The sequence below is a fragment of the Vombatus ursinus genome, unplaced genomic scaffold, assembly GCF_900497805.2.
Source record: "Vombatus ursinus unplaced genomic scaffold, bare-nosed wombat genome assembly UNPS02014785.1, whole genome shotgun sequence".
Lineage (NCBI taxonomy): Eukaryota > Metazoa > Chordata > Mammalia > Diprotodontia > Vombatidae > Vombatus > Vombatus ursinus.
In genome coordinates, this window is record NW_020954563.1 from 11,172,089 (window position 1) to 11,189,535 (window position 17,447).

The 17,447-nt window shown below is 51.8% G+C and overlaps 1 protein-coding gene across 1 annotated transcript; it reads left to right on the forward strand.

Annotated features, from left to right (window-relative positions):
• Positions 1 to 494: 494 nt before the first annotated feature.
• On the forward strand, positions 495 to 15,536 carry E2F1 (E2F transcription factor 1). Its single transcript, XM_027867026.1, has 7 exons — positions 495 to 749; positions 7,207 to 7,297; positions 8,027 to 8,246; positions 9,598 to 9,750; positions 11,515 to 11,629; positions 12,579 to 12,807; positions 13,225 to 15,536. Exons 1-7 carry the CDS (start codon positions 495 to 497, stop codon positions 13,473 to 13,475), a joined length of 1,314 nt encoding a protein of 437 aa, XP_027722827.1. The 3' UTR covers positions 13,476 to 15,536.
• The last annotated feature ends 1,911 nt before the right edge of the window (positions 15,537 to 17,447 follow it).

Here is a 17,447-nt window from a genome sequence, read left to right on the forward strand (position 1 = left end):
TACCCGGCTCGTGCCCCTTTCGCGGCAAAAAGGATTTGGCGCGTAAAAGTGTCCGGGACTTTGCGGGGATCAGCTGGAGAGACCAAAACAAGCTCCCAGCCCCGGCCCCAGTCCCGGCCCCTGCTCTGTCCTTCAGTCTCCCGCCCCGGCTCCATCCGTCTGTACGGATCCGATCGCTGCTGAACCCCGGAGTCCAGGACCGCGCATGGGCCAGGGCCCTCTAGGAGTCTCCAGCAGCCTGCGCCCCAGCCCCAGTCCGGGGCCCTGAGCCCTCGCCCGACAGGCCGGGTGGAGCCGGGGACTATGGATCTGGGATCTGGAGCAGGCTCTAGTGCCGAGACCCCCGGCAGGGGATAGGGCCCCAAGCGGCGACCGCGGAAGCCCGCCCAGCCTCGGGCCGCGCCCCGCCCCGGCTCTCCCGGCCCCGCCGGCCAGTCCCTGTCCCTGGGATGTGAGCCGGCGCCCGGGGGAGCGAGCGAGCCAGCGGAGCCGCCATGGCCCTGGACGGCAGCGGCGGCGGTGGCGGCACGTGTGTGGCGGAGCTGCAGGCCCTGCTGGGGGCTGGGGGGCTTCAGCTGCTGGAGCAGCAGATCGTCATCATCTCCACCCAGGACGAAGGCTCGCTCAGCGCCGCCGCCGTCCCCGTCACCGCCGAGGGGCCCCGAGAGGCCGAGTTGCTGCTGTTCGCTACGCCCCAGGCGCCCCGGCCTGGAGCCAGCGGACCCAGGCCTGCCCTGGGCCGGCCTCCGGTAACTACTCCACTCCCCGCCCTCTCAGCACCATGGGCGGGCCTCGGCCCCGGGCATCTCTGTGAGCATGCATCTCCAGGGCCCGACCGTAGCGCCAGGGGCTCCGGGCAGCTTTCCAGGGCAGATCCCACGCCCAGGAGGGCGGCTCTGCGGGAGGGGGGTGCGGGGGGGGTCCTAATCGGCTGTACCAGATGGATGGGTTTGCGCCAGAGGGAGCCCCCATGCAGTGCGCCTGCCTCCGGGGTGGAGCCGAGCAGCGGCCGCCGCACGGCGCTGGGGACTCGCTGTACCTTTGCCCTCTCAGAGACCGTGGCCTGGAGCTCGGAGGCCGAGGCTGGAGGGGAGGGGGGCGGCGGTGAGAGCTGGCTGACTGTGGCCTTTCTACTCCCACCGCACGGTGGTCTCTGGCCTTCTCTAGGCACTCCCAACACCCCTTGCTCAGTGGAGAAACCTAGTTCTGCCTGCCAAAGGGCAGCCCGTGGCCTGGGGCAGAGCTGAGATTAAGGATGAACCCTGGGTGACAGTGTTTGAGTCTGTTCAAAGTCCTGTTTTATTAACCACATCACTGGTGGCAGTAAAAGGAGGTGGTGGGTTTGTGTCACCAAGAGTGACTACATGCTATGGGACAGAAGGAGTGCTCTTTGCAAGAGCTGGGGTATGTGTGGGGGGGGGGAGGTGTCATAATCGGTTCAAGAAGAGGGAGAGAAAAGGATGCTGTGGGGTCCTGTGCTTGCAGCTGGCCACTTAGTGCCTCTGTAAAATCTGCTGAGTGCCTCTGGGCACTTGAAAGGTACCCAGGTATAGGTGTCTTTCGCCGCTTTGCTCCCTCTGCCCCCTAAAATGGGCCAGAATTGAAGTGTGCTGTTTGTGTGAGGCCTCTGCAGGGCGGGAATGGGTTCTGCCTCTCCCCCATTGGGGAGTGAGGGTACAGCCTGGAGTGGCAGCTGATCTCCTCCCTCCTACTGCCCCTTCCATCTGTTGGCCCTCTCCACCTGCCTTCATATTTTCAAGGGGCTTGTTGCCATAGTGTCTAAATGCTCAGTGAACTTGTTCAGCTCCCCTAGGCCCCCTGGGGGAGGGGAAGGGAACGGGTGACTGAGCTGGTCCTTGGCCTCTGTGGTGTGGTGTGGTGGCTGGGGGAAGGGCTGAATGAGGCAGGAGGGAGCAGTTGAGCTGCTTGTGACAAGTACTCCCCCACCCTCTGCATCTTGGCTACCCTTCCCCCCCCCCCCCCCCCCCATTTTCTCTCTGAACCTGTAGAACCTAGTTGGGTTCCCTCCGGTTGAGACCTGTTCTAAGCCATTCACCAGGCCCTGGGTTTGGCCTTAGTATCTCTAGTCCTGATAGCACTGAGACCCCTGGAGGTTGGTGGTCCTGGCTAAGAGGGACTGGTGTGGGAAAAGGGGGAGTTAGGAGGGCTGGCCTCTGTACCTGGGACATTGGACTGGACAAATTGAGTTTGGCCTGGGATTCCTAGGACATGTTTTGTGGTCAAGTCAGAGTCCCAGGGCCTTTCCAAGGGACTTCCCCAAGGATGTCTGGGGTGTTGATGAGGCTACTGGATTGTAGAACCCCAAACAGAACCTATCTTAAAAATTTAGAAAGTCTTGGCCCTGGAGAGTGTTAAGAAAAGGGAATTACACAGGTGCACCAATCATGTTGGGAAAACTTCCTGAAATCTAGGACCTTCCTCAGCAGCCGCCCAGTGATTCAGATTGGTTGTAGTATGTGTGTTTGTGTGTGGCGGGCTGGGCTGGGGGAGGGGGGAGGTATGCTAAGGGATGACACTGCATTGGTTGTTTGAATAGAGGTCATGGAAGGTCTGGAAATCAGATGGCGGACGCCTACTGCGGGCTGTGATAAGGTGCCCTGCTAAGTTTGATTTTCTGGGGAGGTCAGGAAGAAGAGATCCCACAAACGATCTGCTGACCTAGCTCATGCCCACCTGAGTGTCTGCCATATGGGTTTCACAGCCTTTCCTGCCTTCCCTTATTGAACTGGAAAATGAACTGCATTCCCAGGGGACAGATAGTGGTGGGGAGTGGCAGAGAGGCATCAGAGTATAGAGGAGAGAGCCCTAGATTTGTGGTTAGGAGCTGAGTTCTAATCTAACTTCTACTGCTTATCTGTGTGACCCTCTTTCAAGCTACTTCTCCAGTCTCCTTAACTGTCACACAGATGCCTTCTCTATATGTACTCTGACGTCACTCCTTTTCTCCCTCCCCTCTGTTTTGGGGGGCCTAGTAAGGGGAGAGTGGGAAGAAGCTAGACCTCCCCGTGCTTACAGCTACTTGGTGGCAGTGCTCAGCCTTTGTATGGGGAGCTGCCTCAACTGTTTGAGGCCACCTCATTTTGGTATCTCCCTGCCTCCAGACTGAGTCTGAGGCTAGGATGGTAAAGAGGGTTGAGAGAAAGAGACTGGAACAGCCCCCTGTAGTTGGAGCTTGGGGTTGATGCTGTCTTGCCCTCCCCTTTTCCTCTGTTCTTGCTGCTTTTAGGACTTTAGTGATAAATTCTGCCATAACTAAACTCTCCTGTGCCATTTTCTGGGTACCCAGGCTCAGGAGCCTTACAGCCCCGAGGCAAAAGAGCCCAGGTTGCCTTGGTGTTAGGGGGTGAGGGGACACACAGTCAGAGAGACTGCTGGGATGAGGGGAGTCTAGAACAAAGGATTAAGGGTGTTCAGGGGAACGAGCCCACCACCCATACTTGATACTATTTATTTTGGGTCCCTAGTTGGTGTGTGAATCAATATCATTCTGGTGTAGCAATACAGATTCTCTCTTGCCCTGCCCTACCCTGCCTCCTCCCATCACCACAGCACAGAAGGAAAACCTGTTCTGTGTCTGTGGGCGAGAAATGTCAGCCCTGGGAGCGTGTGCAGGCATTGGCTTTCTGGCCATAGGTCTCCTCCACACCCTCCATGATGCCTGGCCCTGTCCTGCCATCCCAGATCACAGAATCCCACTGCCCTGTCTTTGGTTGGTGTTATGATTTGGTGTTATCATCATCATCAACAGTAGCTATCATTTCTATAGCTTTTGCAAAGATAACTCCTATTATTTGATATTACCCCCATTTTACAGATGAGGGAACTGAGGCTAAGAAAGATGACTTGCCCATGCCCATTGTCCATACAAAGCAAATAAGGGTCAGAGGCAGGATTCCAATTCAAGTCTTCTTGATCCCATGTCCAGAATGAAATAATATATGTAAAGCAATTTGTAAACCTAAAAACACCATATAAATGTGAGTTATCATTACTACTAGTGGTGTCTCTAGGGAGTGGTTCTGGCTTGCATATATAGGCCCTTGTATATAAAGGACTTAAAGAGGGCCTACAATTGGACTGTGAGTGTGCCAGGAGCAGAGAGACACTTGAAGTCTGGGAGTCCTTGGAATGGTTCTGGAAAGAAGGAAAAGCGGTCAACAAGCAAAATGGGAGGGATCAAGGAAGAACTTCCAGGAGTTGAGATATAGCCTAAGTGGAGAAAACTTGGGCCATAAGTCAGCCTATCTGGTAGAGGGGAGCATGGGGAGATAAGGCTGGATGCTCAAGTTATCGCTAGAGGAGGCAGAGTTCTGAATGCTACACTAAGAAGTTTGGACTTCTTTATCTAGGAGGTAGTGGGAAGCCCATGAAGATTTGTGAGGAGAGGGGTGAGTGGCATGACCAGAACCTGATCTGGCATTCTCTACAGGCAGGGTTGGAGAGGAAAAAACCAGTTAGGAGGCTGTGGTAGTCTGGGTATGAGGTAATAAGGCCCAGAATGGGAGCAGCCTGTTCCACTGTAGGACTTTGGATTTTTAGGAATTTCTTCCTTCAGTTGAGCTGAAATCTGCATGTCTGCCCCCATTACTGGACAATCACTCCTAGTTCTGGCTTCTGAATGCTTTCTAAGGTCGGGGTGCCTTGGACCTTAGAAATATTCCCATTTCACAGATAAAGACTGTGTGACTCAGGGTGGTGGTCCCATGCTCCCGGGCAGATCCCCGCCTGGGGCTATCCAAGCCAGGCCTCAGGAGCAGCTATAACGTTTATTGGACATCCCCAACCCTGTGCTCAGTGTAGAATGAGGTCTGGGTAGCACAGATCCCAGTGTGGTGCCCCTCCTTGTATTGGCCCTGAGGAGAGAGGCACCTGGCCTGCTGTGCTGCCCCTAGAAGGTCATCTGGCCTTTCATAGCACTAAGTGCTATAATTAATGAATGCTTTAGGCATCAGCAGCTGTCAGTGCCATTTAATGGGGCTTGCCACCTCTGCTTCTCCTTCCAGGTGCCTCAGTCACTAAGAGGATCCCTCAGCCTTCTGAGCACATCAGCAGTTTCATGCTCCCAAGGAGCTTAGCCTAGTCTCACAGCCTATCCATCCAGTGCCTGCCACTGGAGGCTTTTGTTATCTTAAGGGAGGCTCACAACACCCCTTTGAGGGAGACAGGATATGGACTCCTATCTGTTTTACAGATGAGGAAACTGAGGCTCAGAGAGTTTATGTGACAGTGAATTAGTAGCAGAGGCATGACTAGACCCCAGATCTGACTCTTCATCTTAGAATAGCAATAAAAAGAAAACTGACTCTGAGGTCAGAGGTCCTGGGTTCAAATTGGTCCTCTGACACTACCTGGGTGACCCGGGCAAGTCAGTTTACCTTTCTGGGCCTCAGTTTCCTCATTTGTAAAATGAAACCAGGGGATTGGGTTAGGTGACCTCCAAGACCTTTTCCTGTCTAGATCCATTATTCTGGGCTGTCTCCTGCCCTGTGCTAGAGCAGTAAGAGTAAGACACAAAGCTATATTGGAAGAAGTACTCAGACTGTCAGGGCTATGGGAGCTCGAAAAGACCTTCCTGAAAAAGCGGCATGTCCAGGCTTCTAAGGCCAAGTATTAAGTAAATGGGGAGGTGTTCTCTGTGACCCTGGGCAAGTCACTTAACTTAGGGGTCTTTGTTTCCTCATCTGTAACAATAGCAACAATAATAATAATAGGAGCGTGTTTATAGAGCACTTTAAGGTTTGCAAAGCGCTTTACGTTTTCTCATTTAATCCTTACAACAGCCCTGTGAGGTAGGTGCTATTATTATCACCCCCATTTTACAGATTAGGAAACTGAGGCCGAGAGGGGTTAAGTGACATGCCTGAGTAGAAAGTGTCTGAGGCAGGATTTGAACTCAGATCTTTCTGACTCCAAGTCTAACAAACTATTCACTGTGTTACCTATCTTCTGCCTCCCCTATGAAATGAGAGAGGCGGACTGGTTGACCTCTAAGGCCCCTTCTGATTTTGAATATGTGGTCCTAGGATTCCTTCGAGGTACCCTCTTGTCATGCCTTATGTAGAGCAGGAGAAATGTCCAGAGGAGAAGTCTTTCATTGTGTAAGTGCCAGCATAGGAACTCAGTGTCCATGTTTGCCCATAGAGGCATTGAAATCTGGTTCCAACCTTGCTGGCTAGAACTCCCCAACAGAATCCAATTTAGGGCAGGATTTCTTACAGATTAGTAAATTAAAGACAAGAAAGGAGAGAAGTGACTTTCCCATGGTCACGTAGTAAATAGCAGAGCTGAGATTTGAACCTGGGACCTTTGTTTCTGTTGTTCTACATTACCAAGAATTATAGACTCTCAGAGCTGGAAGGGACCTCCTTTTACAGATGAGAAAACAGCCTTAGAAAAGGCAAGTGACTTGCCCAAGGTCACAAAGCTCTTCCCCTAGGACTGTCATCTTCCTGCTAAATAAAAACCTTTTTTAGAATATAGGCCTACAAAACCTTCCTGGATGCCCCGCCCCCCCAGGAGCCCCTACACCTCTGTGTCCCACCTGCCACCTCTTTCTGAGGCCAAGGGTGGTCTCTCCCTGTAGGATGTGAGCTACCTGAGGGCAGGGACTGCTGCTTCTTCTTTTTCTTCCGTTTTCTTTCTTTCCTCCTCCCTCTCTTGCAATAGTGCCACTTGCTAAACACCTATTGATTGGGTAGCTTTCCGTGGTCATTCCCTGGCCCCCTCTCTACCTTGTGTCCCAGAACCATCCTCACATTTGGGGGTTGGGGAGTGGGATGGGTGAAGAAACGAGATGGGGCGCAGGCTGCATCTATGTCCATTCCTCTTTTCCAGGGATTCCTGGGTTACCTTAGACTGGTCTGACTGGGCGTGGAATAGATTGGGATCCTGCCGTTCCACCCAGTCCTGGCCCATGTTTGTTCTTAGGGTGTCCCCTGGACTCTTACCACATCACCTAAATTCTTGAGAACAGGGGACCAGGGGAAGAATCTTTGGTTATCCATTAAAGGGAAATGGGCCAGCTTTTTTAGTCCCAATGTCAATGAGGAGAAACTGAGTTGTTTCTTAGGATGGGGAGTCCTATCACCAGCCCTTAAGACGCTGACAGAACAGGTTTCTAGCCCCCTTCCTGGGCCTCCTTGGGTCCCTCATGAGGCCTCTCTTTTCCTCTCCCCTGTGCTGCAGGTGAAAAGGAAACTGGACTTGGAAACAGACCATCAGTACATAGCTGAAGGCAGCCAGCCAGCCCGGGCCAGGCCTAGACCCCCTGGCAAAGGTATGAGCCTTCCTTACCCGAACAGACTCTCCGGCTTAGCTCCCCCTTTCTGGCCCCCTGGTTAGGCTGCTCAGGACACTGGGAAGCCAGTGTCCCCACACTGAACTCAAGCGAACCGGGGCCTCTGGTTTCTTGTCTCTCTTCCCAGTGAATGGGTGCTGTTTGCGGTGGAAAGAGCCCCTCAGTGCCAGGGCCTCTCTCCTAAGCTCTGATTCCCCTTCCCTAGTGGACTGTGATGCTATGAGGAGCCAAAGCTAGACAGAAGGCAGGAGTCTTGAAAACTTGGCTCTTTTCGCTCACCCCCCTCACCCCTAGGTAGACTGGGCTCTGGATCAGGAGAGCCAGGGAGGGTCCCTAGCAAGGGGCAGTCAAAGGAGCCTGGCACTAGTTACCTGGCCTAAGGATCTGAGCCCTAGGGGAAGCAGACAGGGTTACCCAGCCCAGGGAGGAAGTTCTGTGGTTAGTGCAGAGCTGGGGTAGGGTGTGTCAACACAGGGGGCTTTTCTGCCTGGGTGACGCCCTGTGAACAGAGGAGAAGAATGTGTATGAGCCCTTGAAGTGGGACAAAGTCCTTTCCTGCCCTCTGGATCCTGGTCTTGGCAGCTTTCCAGCCCTGCAGACCCAGGAGATCATATCTGGGGGAGCTTCCCTGCCCCTGCTGTTGCCCAAGGGTGGGGCATCCTGGGAGGATGTGGGCACTGAGCCTGGGCCCTTGGTCCCTGCCAACAGGTGTGAAGTCCCCAGGGGAGAAGTCTCGCTATGAGACCTCACTGAACTTGACCACCAAACGCTTCCTGGAGTTGCTGAACCAGTCTACAGATGGTGTGGTGGACCTGAACTGGGCAGCGGAGGTGCTGAAGGTGCAGAAACGGCGCATCTATGACATCACCAATGTGCTCGAAGGCATCCAGCTTATCACCAAGAAGTCCAAGAACCACATCCAGTGGCTGTAGGTGCCAAGGTCCCAGGAAGGGCTGGGTGGGGTGTTCTCCTGCCATCCCTCCACCCCCCAGCACAGCTATGTCTGGGTCCCACTGCCTTGCCCAGACCATGGACTTGATTAGGGAAGGATAGAGGGGTGGAAAGACCTAGGGCTGTTTTTCTTGATAGTTTCCAGGTCCCTACCCTGACTAGGGGAGAGGTTGCCGGGGATGATTAGAGAGCTATGCGCTTGGGCAGCTAGATAGAGCACTGGGCATGAAGTCAGGAAGACCTGAGTTCAAATCTGGCCTCAGACACTTACTAACTGTGTGACTCAGGGCAAGTCACTTAACCTCTGTTTGACTCAGTTTCCTCAACTGTAAAATAGGGAAACTAATAGTACCTACCTCTCATAGCTTTGAGGATCAAGTGAAGTTATGTTTGTAGAGTACTTAGCACAGTGCCTGACACATAATAAGTGCTATATAAATGTTACCTTATTATTATTATGGTGATCAAGACAGTGGTGGAAGACAGGGATACTGGCTATGTGGAGATAGAGTGACAAAAACAGAAATTCAGAGTAGGAAGGGACCTTAGAAATTAAAGTCTGATTCCCTCATTTTATAGATAGGAAACTGAGGTCCAGAAAGGGAAAGTGACTTCGTTGAGGTCACACATTGAGTCCCTGGCAGGGCAGGGACTAAGAGTTAGATGTCTCGATGCCCAGCCCAGTGTTTCCTGCTGTAGCATTTAATAAGAGCAATGGGGAGGCCAGAGAAAGGGTCAGACGGGCAGCACTTCACTTAAGAGAAGGGGCAAGGCAGCTGGCCAGACAACAGGGCATAGGGGAGAATGACAGAGCAAAAGGGCTTTGTGTCTGAGGGGTACCCGCCGGGGGACTCCTCAGCAGGCAGAAAGAGCAGTTGTGGCCAGACTCTTGCACCTTGCCTGGGTCTGGCTTCCTGGGAGTTGAGGGGAAGTGAGGATCTTGGCACACGCTTTCTCTCCCTTGTGGATTCTAAGAAAGGACTGCAATTCCAGGGGTGGCATGTGGGTGAGGCCAGCCCAGCTTTGCTGCTGCTACCCCCTCCCATCTCAGCCACCTGCTTATCTCAGTGACCTTAAGAAACCCACACTGGGTGAAGGCGGTAATGGGAGCCCTTCTGGACAGCTGGTTGTTGGGACCTGGGAGGTTTTGGGAGAATTGAGACAGTCCCGTGAGCCTAAGAAACCCCAAGATGGTCGTCCCTTCTGCCCTCCCCCACTCCCCCTTCAAGCCTAGGACCAGAATAGCTAGCTGCTCCCAGAAAGAGAGGGGAGCAAGGGGAAGCCCCTCTCACAGATCTGCCTTCCCTTCCTCCCTGCTCTGCTTCCAGGGGGAACCATTCCATAGCCGTTAACACCAGCAAGCACCAGATGCTGGCCAAGGACTTGCATCATCTCCAGGAGGCTGAGAGGCAGCTGGATGACCTGATCCAGATGTGCACTGTTCAGCTCAAACTGCTCACTGAAGATGCCGACAATCAGCAATATCCTTGTGGGGAAGCATGCCGGCAGTGGGAGTCGAGTCATAGTGACTCATGGTGTGGTTTTTGATTCCTCATACTCAGAATCAGAGGCTCCAGTTCTGGAAGGGACCTCCCTAGACATCATCTGGCATCCTTAGACATCAGGCCCTGCCTGAGAGGTGACCCCCACATGCAGCATCCTTGAAGTCTGCTTCTGCATCCCCAGCATTGATGAGGAGCTTAGCATCCCCTGGCAGCTCCTTCCGTAGCTGGATAGCTCTCGTTACTTCCTGACCGTGACCTCAGATCTTCCCTGGAGTCTCCAACCATTAGTCATACTTCTGCCTTCTGGAAAGTCTTGGCTACCAGATACTATCTTCAGATATTTGAAGGGAGCTATTCTATTACCAGGACAGCTAGGTAGTGAAGTGGATAGTACTGGGCCTGTAGTCAGCAAGACTCATCTCCCTGAGTTCAAATCTGGCTTCAGACACTCACTAGCTGTGGGACCCTGGGCAAGTCACTTAACCCTGTTTGCCTCAGTTTCCTCATCTGTCAAATGAGCTAAAGAAGGAAATGGCAAACCACTCTAGTATCTTTGCCAAGAAAACCCCAAAAGGGGTCAAGAAGAGTTGGACACGAATGAAACAATTAACAATTGACCTCTACCCACCCCCATCCCTCAAAGTGTGATTTCTTCTACACTAAATATCCCTAGTTCTTCAACTGATCCTCCTAGAGCCTGGCCTCCATTCTTCTTCTCCTCCTGGTCCCCATTATCTAGCTTGTCAAAATTCCTCCTAAATACGGTTCCCAGAACTGACCATGACTATCTAGGTCTTGCCTGACTTGGGAAGCCTCAGTGTAGTAGGACTCATCTCCCACATTCTGGAAACCATGTCCATAGCCTAAAATAAGTTGCATTAGATTTTGGTTTGGCCTCTCCATCATATCCAGTGCTTTTAGTCCTCAAGGCCTTCCTCTCCGACAAACTTCTGTTTTGTTGTGCTTCTCCCATCCCGTACTTGGGTAATCACCCATGTACAGGATTATAATCGTTACTATTCACTTCCATTTTATTCTGCTCATTCCATTGCCATGACTTGTTGAGATCCTTTTGGATTCTCATGTCATTCAGATTTTTAACTCTTTTTACATAGCAACATGTCTTCCTCAAATCTGTGACATGTAACATCATCATCCAAGTCGCTGTTGAACGGAAGAGGCCCATGGACAGACATATCCCCTCTCCCTAGTTTATGTTTGGTTAGCCAGCCACTTCCTAACCTACTTATTGTCACATGGCTCCTATCTCCATCTTGTCCACAAGAATTTTATGAGGAAACTTTGTCAAGTGCTTTACTAAAATGAGATCTATTATATGTTCTCCTGAGCTACTCATTAAGTGCTCCAACTTCTGGTATTTTATTGGAGTCTTAGAGCTTCCTTGTGAGGAAGCTAGGACAGGAGTTAGGACCGCCATTTTACAGAAGAGAAGGAAGCTCATGGGGGTTCTGTGATGCTTCTGAGGTCGCATGGCTAGTGAGTATTAGAGCCAAGAGTAGAACCTGCATCTCTTAGCTCTCCATCTAGGGCCTTTTAGACTGCACTGGCTTGTGCTTGGTTGAGAGGGTACAGAATGGAGAAGCTAGGGTCATGGCTAGATCATTCCTTCTGGAGGGCCCCTCCAGAGGGGCAGGAGAGTCACCTGGGAGGGAGTTTTCTGTGCTTGAAGTGGGGTGTGGTTGACACCATGGTATCATGATCCTTGACCTTCAAGTGCACCTTAGCCTATGTGACCTGCCAAGACCTACGCAGTATAGCAGACCCTGCAGAGCAGATGGTAATGGTGATTAAGGCCCCGCCAGAGACACAGCTGCAGGCGGCAGACCCAGCAGAGGTAATCCTGACCCTTCACCCCCAATCTGATGAGACTCATTGAGTACCCCTCCCTTCAGGTGGGTACCTAGCCTGAAGGCCTCCACATCTAGCCAACAGCGCCAAAATCAGGCTGCTCTATTAGTCTCTCTGATGTGGGGAGGACGGTGGGCTTGGAGGCTAAGTAGGACTTAGAAGGGAAGGGATTTTGCAGTTCATATGTGTCATACTTCTACCACTGGGTAATCTCCACTCTTTTTTCCCCCAGTAGATGGTAATTTATTTTTTTTCTAATTATATGTAAAAATAATTTTTAACATTCATTTTTTATATAAAATTTTGAGTTCCAAATTTTCTCCCTCTCCCCTCCCTAAGGTGGTAAGCAATTTGATATAGGTTATATATGTGCAATCATGTAAAATGTAACCATATTAGTCAGGTTGTGAAAGATAATTTTCACTTTCAAACCAGGAGTGGGGAACCTGAAGCCTCGAAGTCACATGTGGCCTTCTAGGTCCTTTGGTGTGGTGGACTGAATCCAAACTTCACAGAGCAAATCCCCTTAATAAAAGGATTTGTTCTATAAAACTTGGACTCAGTCAAAAGGCCCCAGTTTCCCTATCCGTGTGCTTGACTTCTTACCTCCTAGCCCTGGTCAGGGAGGGAGGATGTGGCCAGGGTGCAGAAGGACCCAATGATCCAGCAAAGATCAGACCTGGTCAGCCTGCGGCTTTCTTCCTAAGTCATTGCAGCCTCCGCCTCAGGGTGGGCACCAGCGGCCGTGAGAGGGCTCCAAGCAGTCTCTCACACCCATTTGGCCAAAGTGTTTCTCAGAATCACCCTCTCTGCTTCTTCCTTCCCATCTCTACCTCTGGCTCTGTTTGGGGCTGTTCTGCTCCTGTGGAACCAGCACAGGTACAAGCGACTGTTCTCTGGGCCTCTAACGGCCCATCCTCCCCATCTACCCCCAGGCGTACCAGATCTCTCTGAAAAGCAGCCGAGGGCCCATCGATGTGTTCCTGTGCCCTGAGGAAAGCGCTGATGTGTGCAGTCCGGTGAAGAGTCCCTGTAAAGTGCCTCCTGAGGAGACTGGCCTCAGTCTGGAGCCCACCCCTCCAGCACAGCCGCCACCACCCCCTGCCAGCCCCCTCATAACCTCAGCACAGGAAGGCACCTTGCCCCTGCTTGCCAGTGAGCAAGGTGCGTGGGGCAGAGAATTGAGGGGGCCTTTAGGATGTGTTGGCATGGGGGAGGGGAACAGAATACAGACCCTACTTCCCCACCCTCTGGGTTTCCTCATCCTCCCCTTTCTGCTGGGTAAGTAGCTTCAGACCGGTATCTAGCCTGAAGGCCTCAACATCTAGCCAACAGCACCAAGATCAGGGCTTTTATTATTTTTATTAGTCCCTCTGATGTGGGGAGGACGGTGGGCTTGGAGGCTAAGTAGAACTTAGAAGGGAAGGGATCTTGCCGTTCATGTGTGTCATGCTTCTCTGAGTCAGGCCAGGGCTGCCCCCCTGAACCGGGGTAGAGGGGGAAAGCGGCATCCTTGCCTCATCTCCTCCCTGCCCCCACAGCAGACATCCTATAATATGGGCCCTGCTTCTCTGTTTCCAGAACACCTCCTGTCCCGGGCAAGCCCAGCATCCCTCAGAGCCTCAGCAGAAGATGTACGCCTGTCCCCACTAGTGTCTGTGGACAGCCTCCTGGAGCAGGTGAAGGAGGATTTCTCCAGTCTCCTGCCAGATGAGTTCATCAGCCTCTCCCCTCCTCAGGGCCAGGACTATCACTTTGGCCTGGAGGAAGGAGAGGGCATCAGGGAACTCTTTGACTGTGACTTTGGGGACTTTACCCCCCTGGATTTCTGACACAAAGCAACAGGAAGCTCCCCAGGCCCAAGAATAGGTCAAGGGGCTCAGAGTGTAGAGGGAGACATCACAGTGACAGGGAGGATGACTGGAGTCATCTGAAAAGGGTCAGAATCCTGGTGAGGCTTGGCTGCCAGATGGGTGTCCTTGTGTATGGAGGGAAGCATGTGAGGCAGTCAGGCTGGGATCCCTTAACTAGGCCATTACTGAGGCCATTATCAGCTTTCCCTTCCTACATGCTTGGAGATCCTCAAAGCTGCTGTAACCCCAGGCCCATCTCCCTCTCCCCCACCTCATCCTTTCTATGACTTCCCAGGAGGGGATCCAGAGATCCCTGCCAGGCAGTCTACCCCAATGATCTCATTTTGTCACAAAAGCCACCTAATTTATTTCCCCTTTCTCTGGTCCCCTCTCCCCCCCTACCCATGCCTGGTCTCCTCCATGGGCTGGAGTTCTCCCCTCTAGGGAGTCAGAGGACCCAGTGAATGCCCTGGGAGGGAACAAGCCAGCAGTGGGTGTGGGTGCTTGTGTGTGATGGGAGCGTTAAGTGCACTTTTGCTCATCTTCTCTATATATAGGTCTTAGAGACCACTGGTCCTTCCCAGGACCCAAGTCCTAGACCCCTCCTCAGAGCCTTGCCTGTGCTCAGAGGTCAGGGGGTGAGGGCTTGTGTGGCCTCCTCCCAGGAGTCCTTCCCCCAACCAACCAGCCAGCTGGTGCAGGGTAGAAGGCTGCCGCGCCTTTCTGGGGGCCCAGGCTGCATGGAGAGAGCACTTTTGTCGTCTTAAAAGGTTATTTGTTGCAAAGCTTTACTAAAACGCAGTGTGTGCAAACTTATTTATTTATTGAAGTTGGCCATGGCCGGCCCCCACTTCCCAGGTGGAATGGGAGCTGGGGAACCAGCATCGCTGGGGGGGGCAGAGGCCCACATGGCTCATGCGTGTCCATTTGGGCCCAAAGGAAGAGGTAGAGGGACGGCCAGTCAGGAAGGAAGAGGGGCCAGGCTAGGTCCAAAAGGGGTTCATCCCTTTACCCTTGGTCACCTGGGTAGAAATATTTCAAAGTCTGATTTTATTTATTTATAAATAAAGGAAGGAAAGAGTTATAGGCCAGGAGCAAAGAGAGACTATAGGAGAAGTAGTATAGGTCAGTGAAAGGAGGAGGACAGAGGGAATTGGCTGCACTGAGAAACTGGTCAGCTTTCTAAGGCAGGATCGGGAGCTGCAGCTGGAGGCTGGGCTGTTGGGGCCTGGGTACAATGGGGAAGTCAGCGTGGGCCCCAGGGTTAGAGCAGAGGTTGTCAAAGTTTGGTGGAGGAAGCAGTGACACAGTAAGAGAAGCCTGTGTTCGTAGACAGGAGAGTCAAAGAAGTGACTCTTCTGGGGTGGGATAGAGGGATCTTGCTCTCTTGTCCCACCCCTACCATGTGATGTTGAGAGTTAAGTTAGCACGGGCCTAAAGCAGTCTCAGGTCCATACTCTGCTTCTGGCCTAAAGCCTGACTTGGGCTATTTTTTTTTTTTTTTTTGGAGGGAGGGCTGGAGAGAGAGAAGGAGGTATAGTCTCTGTCCCCAAGTTCTCTGCTGCCTCTGCCCTGGACTGGTGTGTACCAGCCTCTGAGGATGCAGCCCCCATCACTGAGGCCTAACCAAACTCCTCTGTGGGGTTCAGGGCACAGTCTTCCCTCTCCTCCCCTTACCTTCCCATATTCCCCATCACCATTTGGTTGGTGGGAGGGGAAAGGACCCTGTCTGGGTTGACCAGGGCCTGCTTGGGGTGGGGTTCTCTTTAGGCAGGGCAAGAAAGAGGAGATAATGGAGAAGGAGGAGTCAGACTATCTAAAACAAAAGGAGGAAGTTTCAGGGGCAGATCCTTGCTTGCCTACCTCTTGCCAGTCCTCTCAGCTCCCTATTCAACTGGAGGAGGCTTAGGTTTAGGGTCTGTGGGGGCAGGGGCAGCACATTTGGTGCCAGCTTTTTGTCTTTGGGGGGGTGGGCCAGCTGCTTATAGGACCCAGTCCTCTTCCCAGCCACAGATTTGCCTTTCAGACTCATTATCTTATTGTGCTTTGGTTTCAATAAATATTTTGATGATGTTTGGGCTGTTCTGGGTAAGCTTTGTTTTTCAGGATGGGGAGGGGAGTCTGGATAGTTGTCCAGCACCACTTCTCCAGAGCTAGGGAAAGAGCAGTGGAGGTCACTGCAGAATCCCCCTCCCCCTTTAGGGGTTAGCCCCTAGCCATGCCCCTGTCTTCTCTTAGGGAGCTGCTCTGGTAGTGTGGTTACTGAACGACCAGCTTCTAGGCTCTGGAATGCCTTGGACCTTGTATGATAAGCCCCACCCACCCAGGATGTTCTTCAGGGACCCAGGTCGGCTAGGCTTCCAAGTCACCACCTGGGGCGGGCTTTTGCATTATACCCATCTTTGCAAGCGTACATACATACTTCCTTGCATACACACATTATATCAGTTGACAAGTAATTGTTTAGTACCTACAACAGCCAGGTGCTTGTAGTCCAAGGATAAAGAATGAAACAATCCCTACCCTCAAGGAGCTTACATTCTAATGGAGGAGACAAATACATGCAAATATATACACAGCATAAATACGAAATTAAGAAACATAAACATATAGTTAGAGACAAGCTAGTTTGGGAAGGAGGGCACCTGCAGTTAGGGGGAACCCAGAAAGGCTTCATGCAGAAGATGATTCTTGAGCTGCATCTTAAAGGAAAAGGGGCTTTGAGGGGGAGGGAGGGAAGGTATGGGGGATGGCCTAGGCAAAGACATGGAAATTAGAGATGGACTGTCAGGGCTGAAGGACAGAGAGAAAGCCAATTTGACTGGTTCTTAAAAAACAACAACAAAAAAAAAAACAGCAAATGTCCAATGAGGCTGCAATGAAAGATTGGGGTCAAGTTGTACAGGGCTTTGAAAGCTAAACAGAGGAGTTTAGATTTTATCTTAAAAGCAATAGGAAGTCACTGGAGTTGGTTGATAGGGAATCCATGGCCAAAACTTCACTTAAGGAAAATTACTTTGGTTTGGGAGCAATTTGAGGCACAGAGATTAAAATGACTTGACCAGGGTCATACATGCTGCCCCAGTGTCAGACAGGATTTGGATAATTCCAGACTACAAACCCCAAACTATCATTATATGAGGCTGTTACTATACATATATAAATGGAACTTTAAATGCCTTCTGTGTTCAGTGCTCTGCCTATTACACTGGGGGGAAATACAAAGTCTAGTTAAGTCTTAGGTCTTGTGGAGCTTAAACTAGTGGATGCATTAGGCACAGAGCCATAATACATAAAGGAACTTTTGCAGGAAGAGATCGCTTTTGAGTTGGATTTTAAAGCATAGGTAGGATTTCAATGCAACTGTCCTGGGTTCTGGGGAGAAAGGAGGGTTTGGACTTAAATCTTTAATGAGATAGGACATAGGATGTCCTCAGAAATTGGGAGCAGCACCCTGGCAGCCCTTCCCCCATCCCCTTATTAGGACCAAGGACTCAAAGCATAATCATACTGGTGATAGAAAAGGTGACCTTCCCCTAACATCCCTCGAGATTTAGTCACTGTATGCTATGTAGTGATGGAGAAGGCTGGATGGGGAGTTCCTGAATCCTCCATTGTCTGTTCCAGAATTTCTATACCTCTGAAGCCAGGCTGGGGGGCGGGGGACGAGAAAGGGGAGAGAGAGAGGGAAGGAGAGGGAGAGAGGTGGGTGAATGAGAAAAGGGGCAGGGCTGACTCAGAATCACAGAATTTCAGAGTTGGAAGAGACCTTTAAGGCCATTTAGTCCATCCCACACCAGAGCAAGCCCACATGCCCTTTAAGACATGCCAACAAATGGTCAACCTGCCCCGCCTTGGAGCCCTCCAGTAAAGAGAGAAAGTCCTAACTCTTGGGGCAGCACTTTGCATTTTGGGGCAGTTCTAGCTAGGAGGTTTTTCTTAACATCAGGC

Bases quoted from the DNA above. Each gene is read 5' to 3' on its own strand.
- E2F1 (XM_027867026.1), top strand. From the start codon at position 495: ATGGCCCTGGACGGCAGCGGCGGCGGTGGCGGCACGTGTGTGGCGGAG. The intron at 750-7,206 runs GTAACTACTCCA...CCTGTGCTGCAG, and splicing joins CTGCCCTGGGCCGGCCTCCG to GTGAAAAGGAAACTGGACTT. The intron at 9,751-11,514 runs ATATCCTTGTGG...CTTCAAGTGCAC, and splicing joins GAAGATGCCGACAATCAGCA to CTTAGCCTATGTGACCTGCC.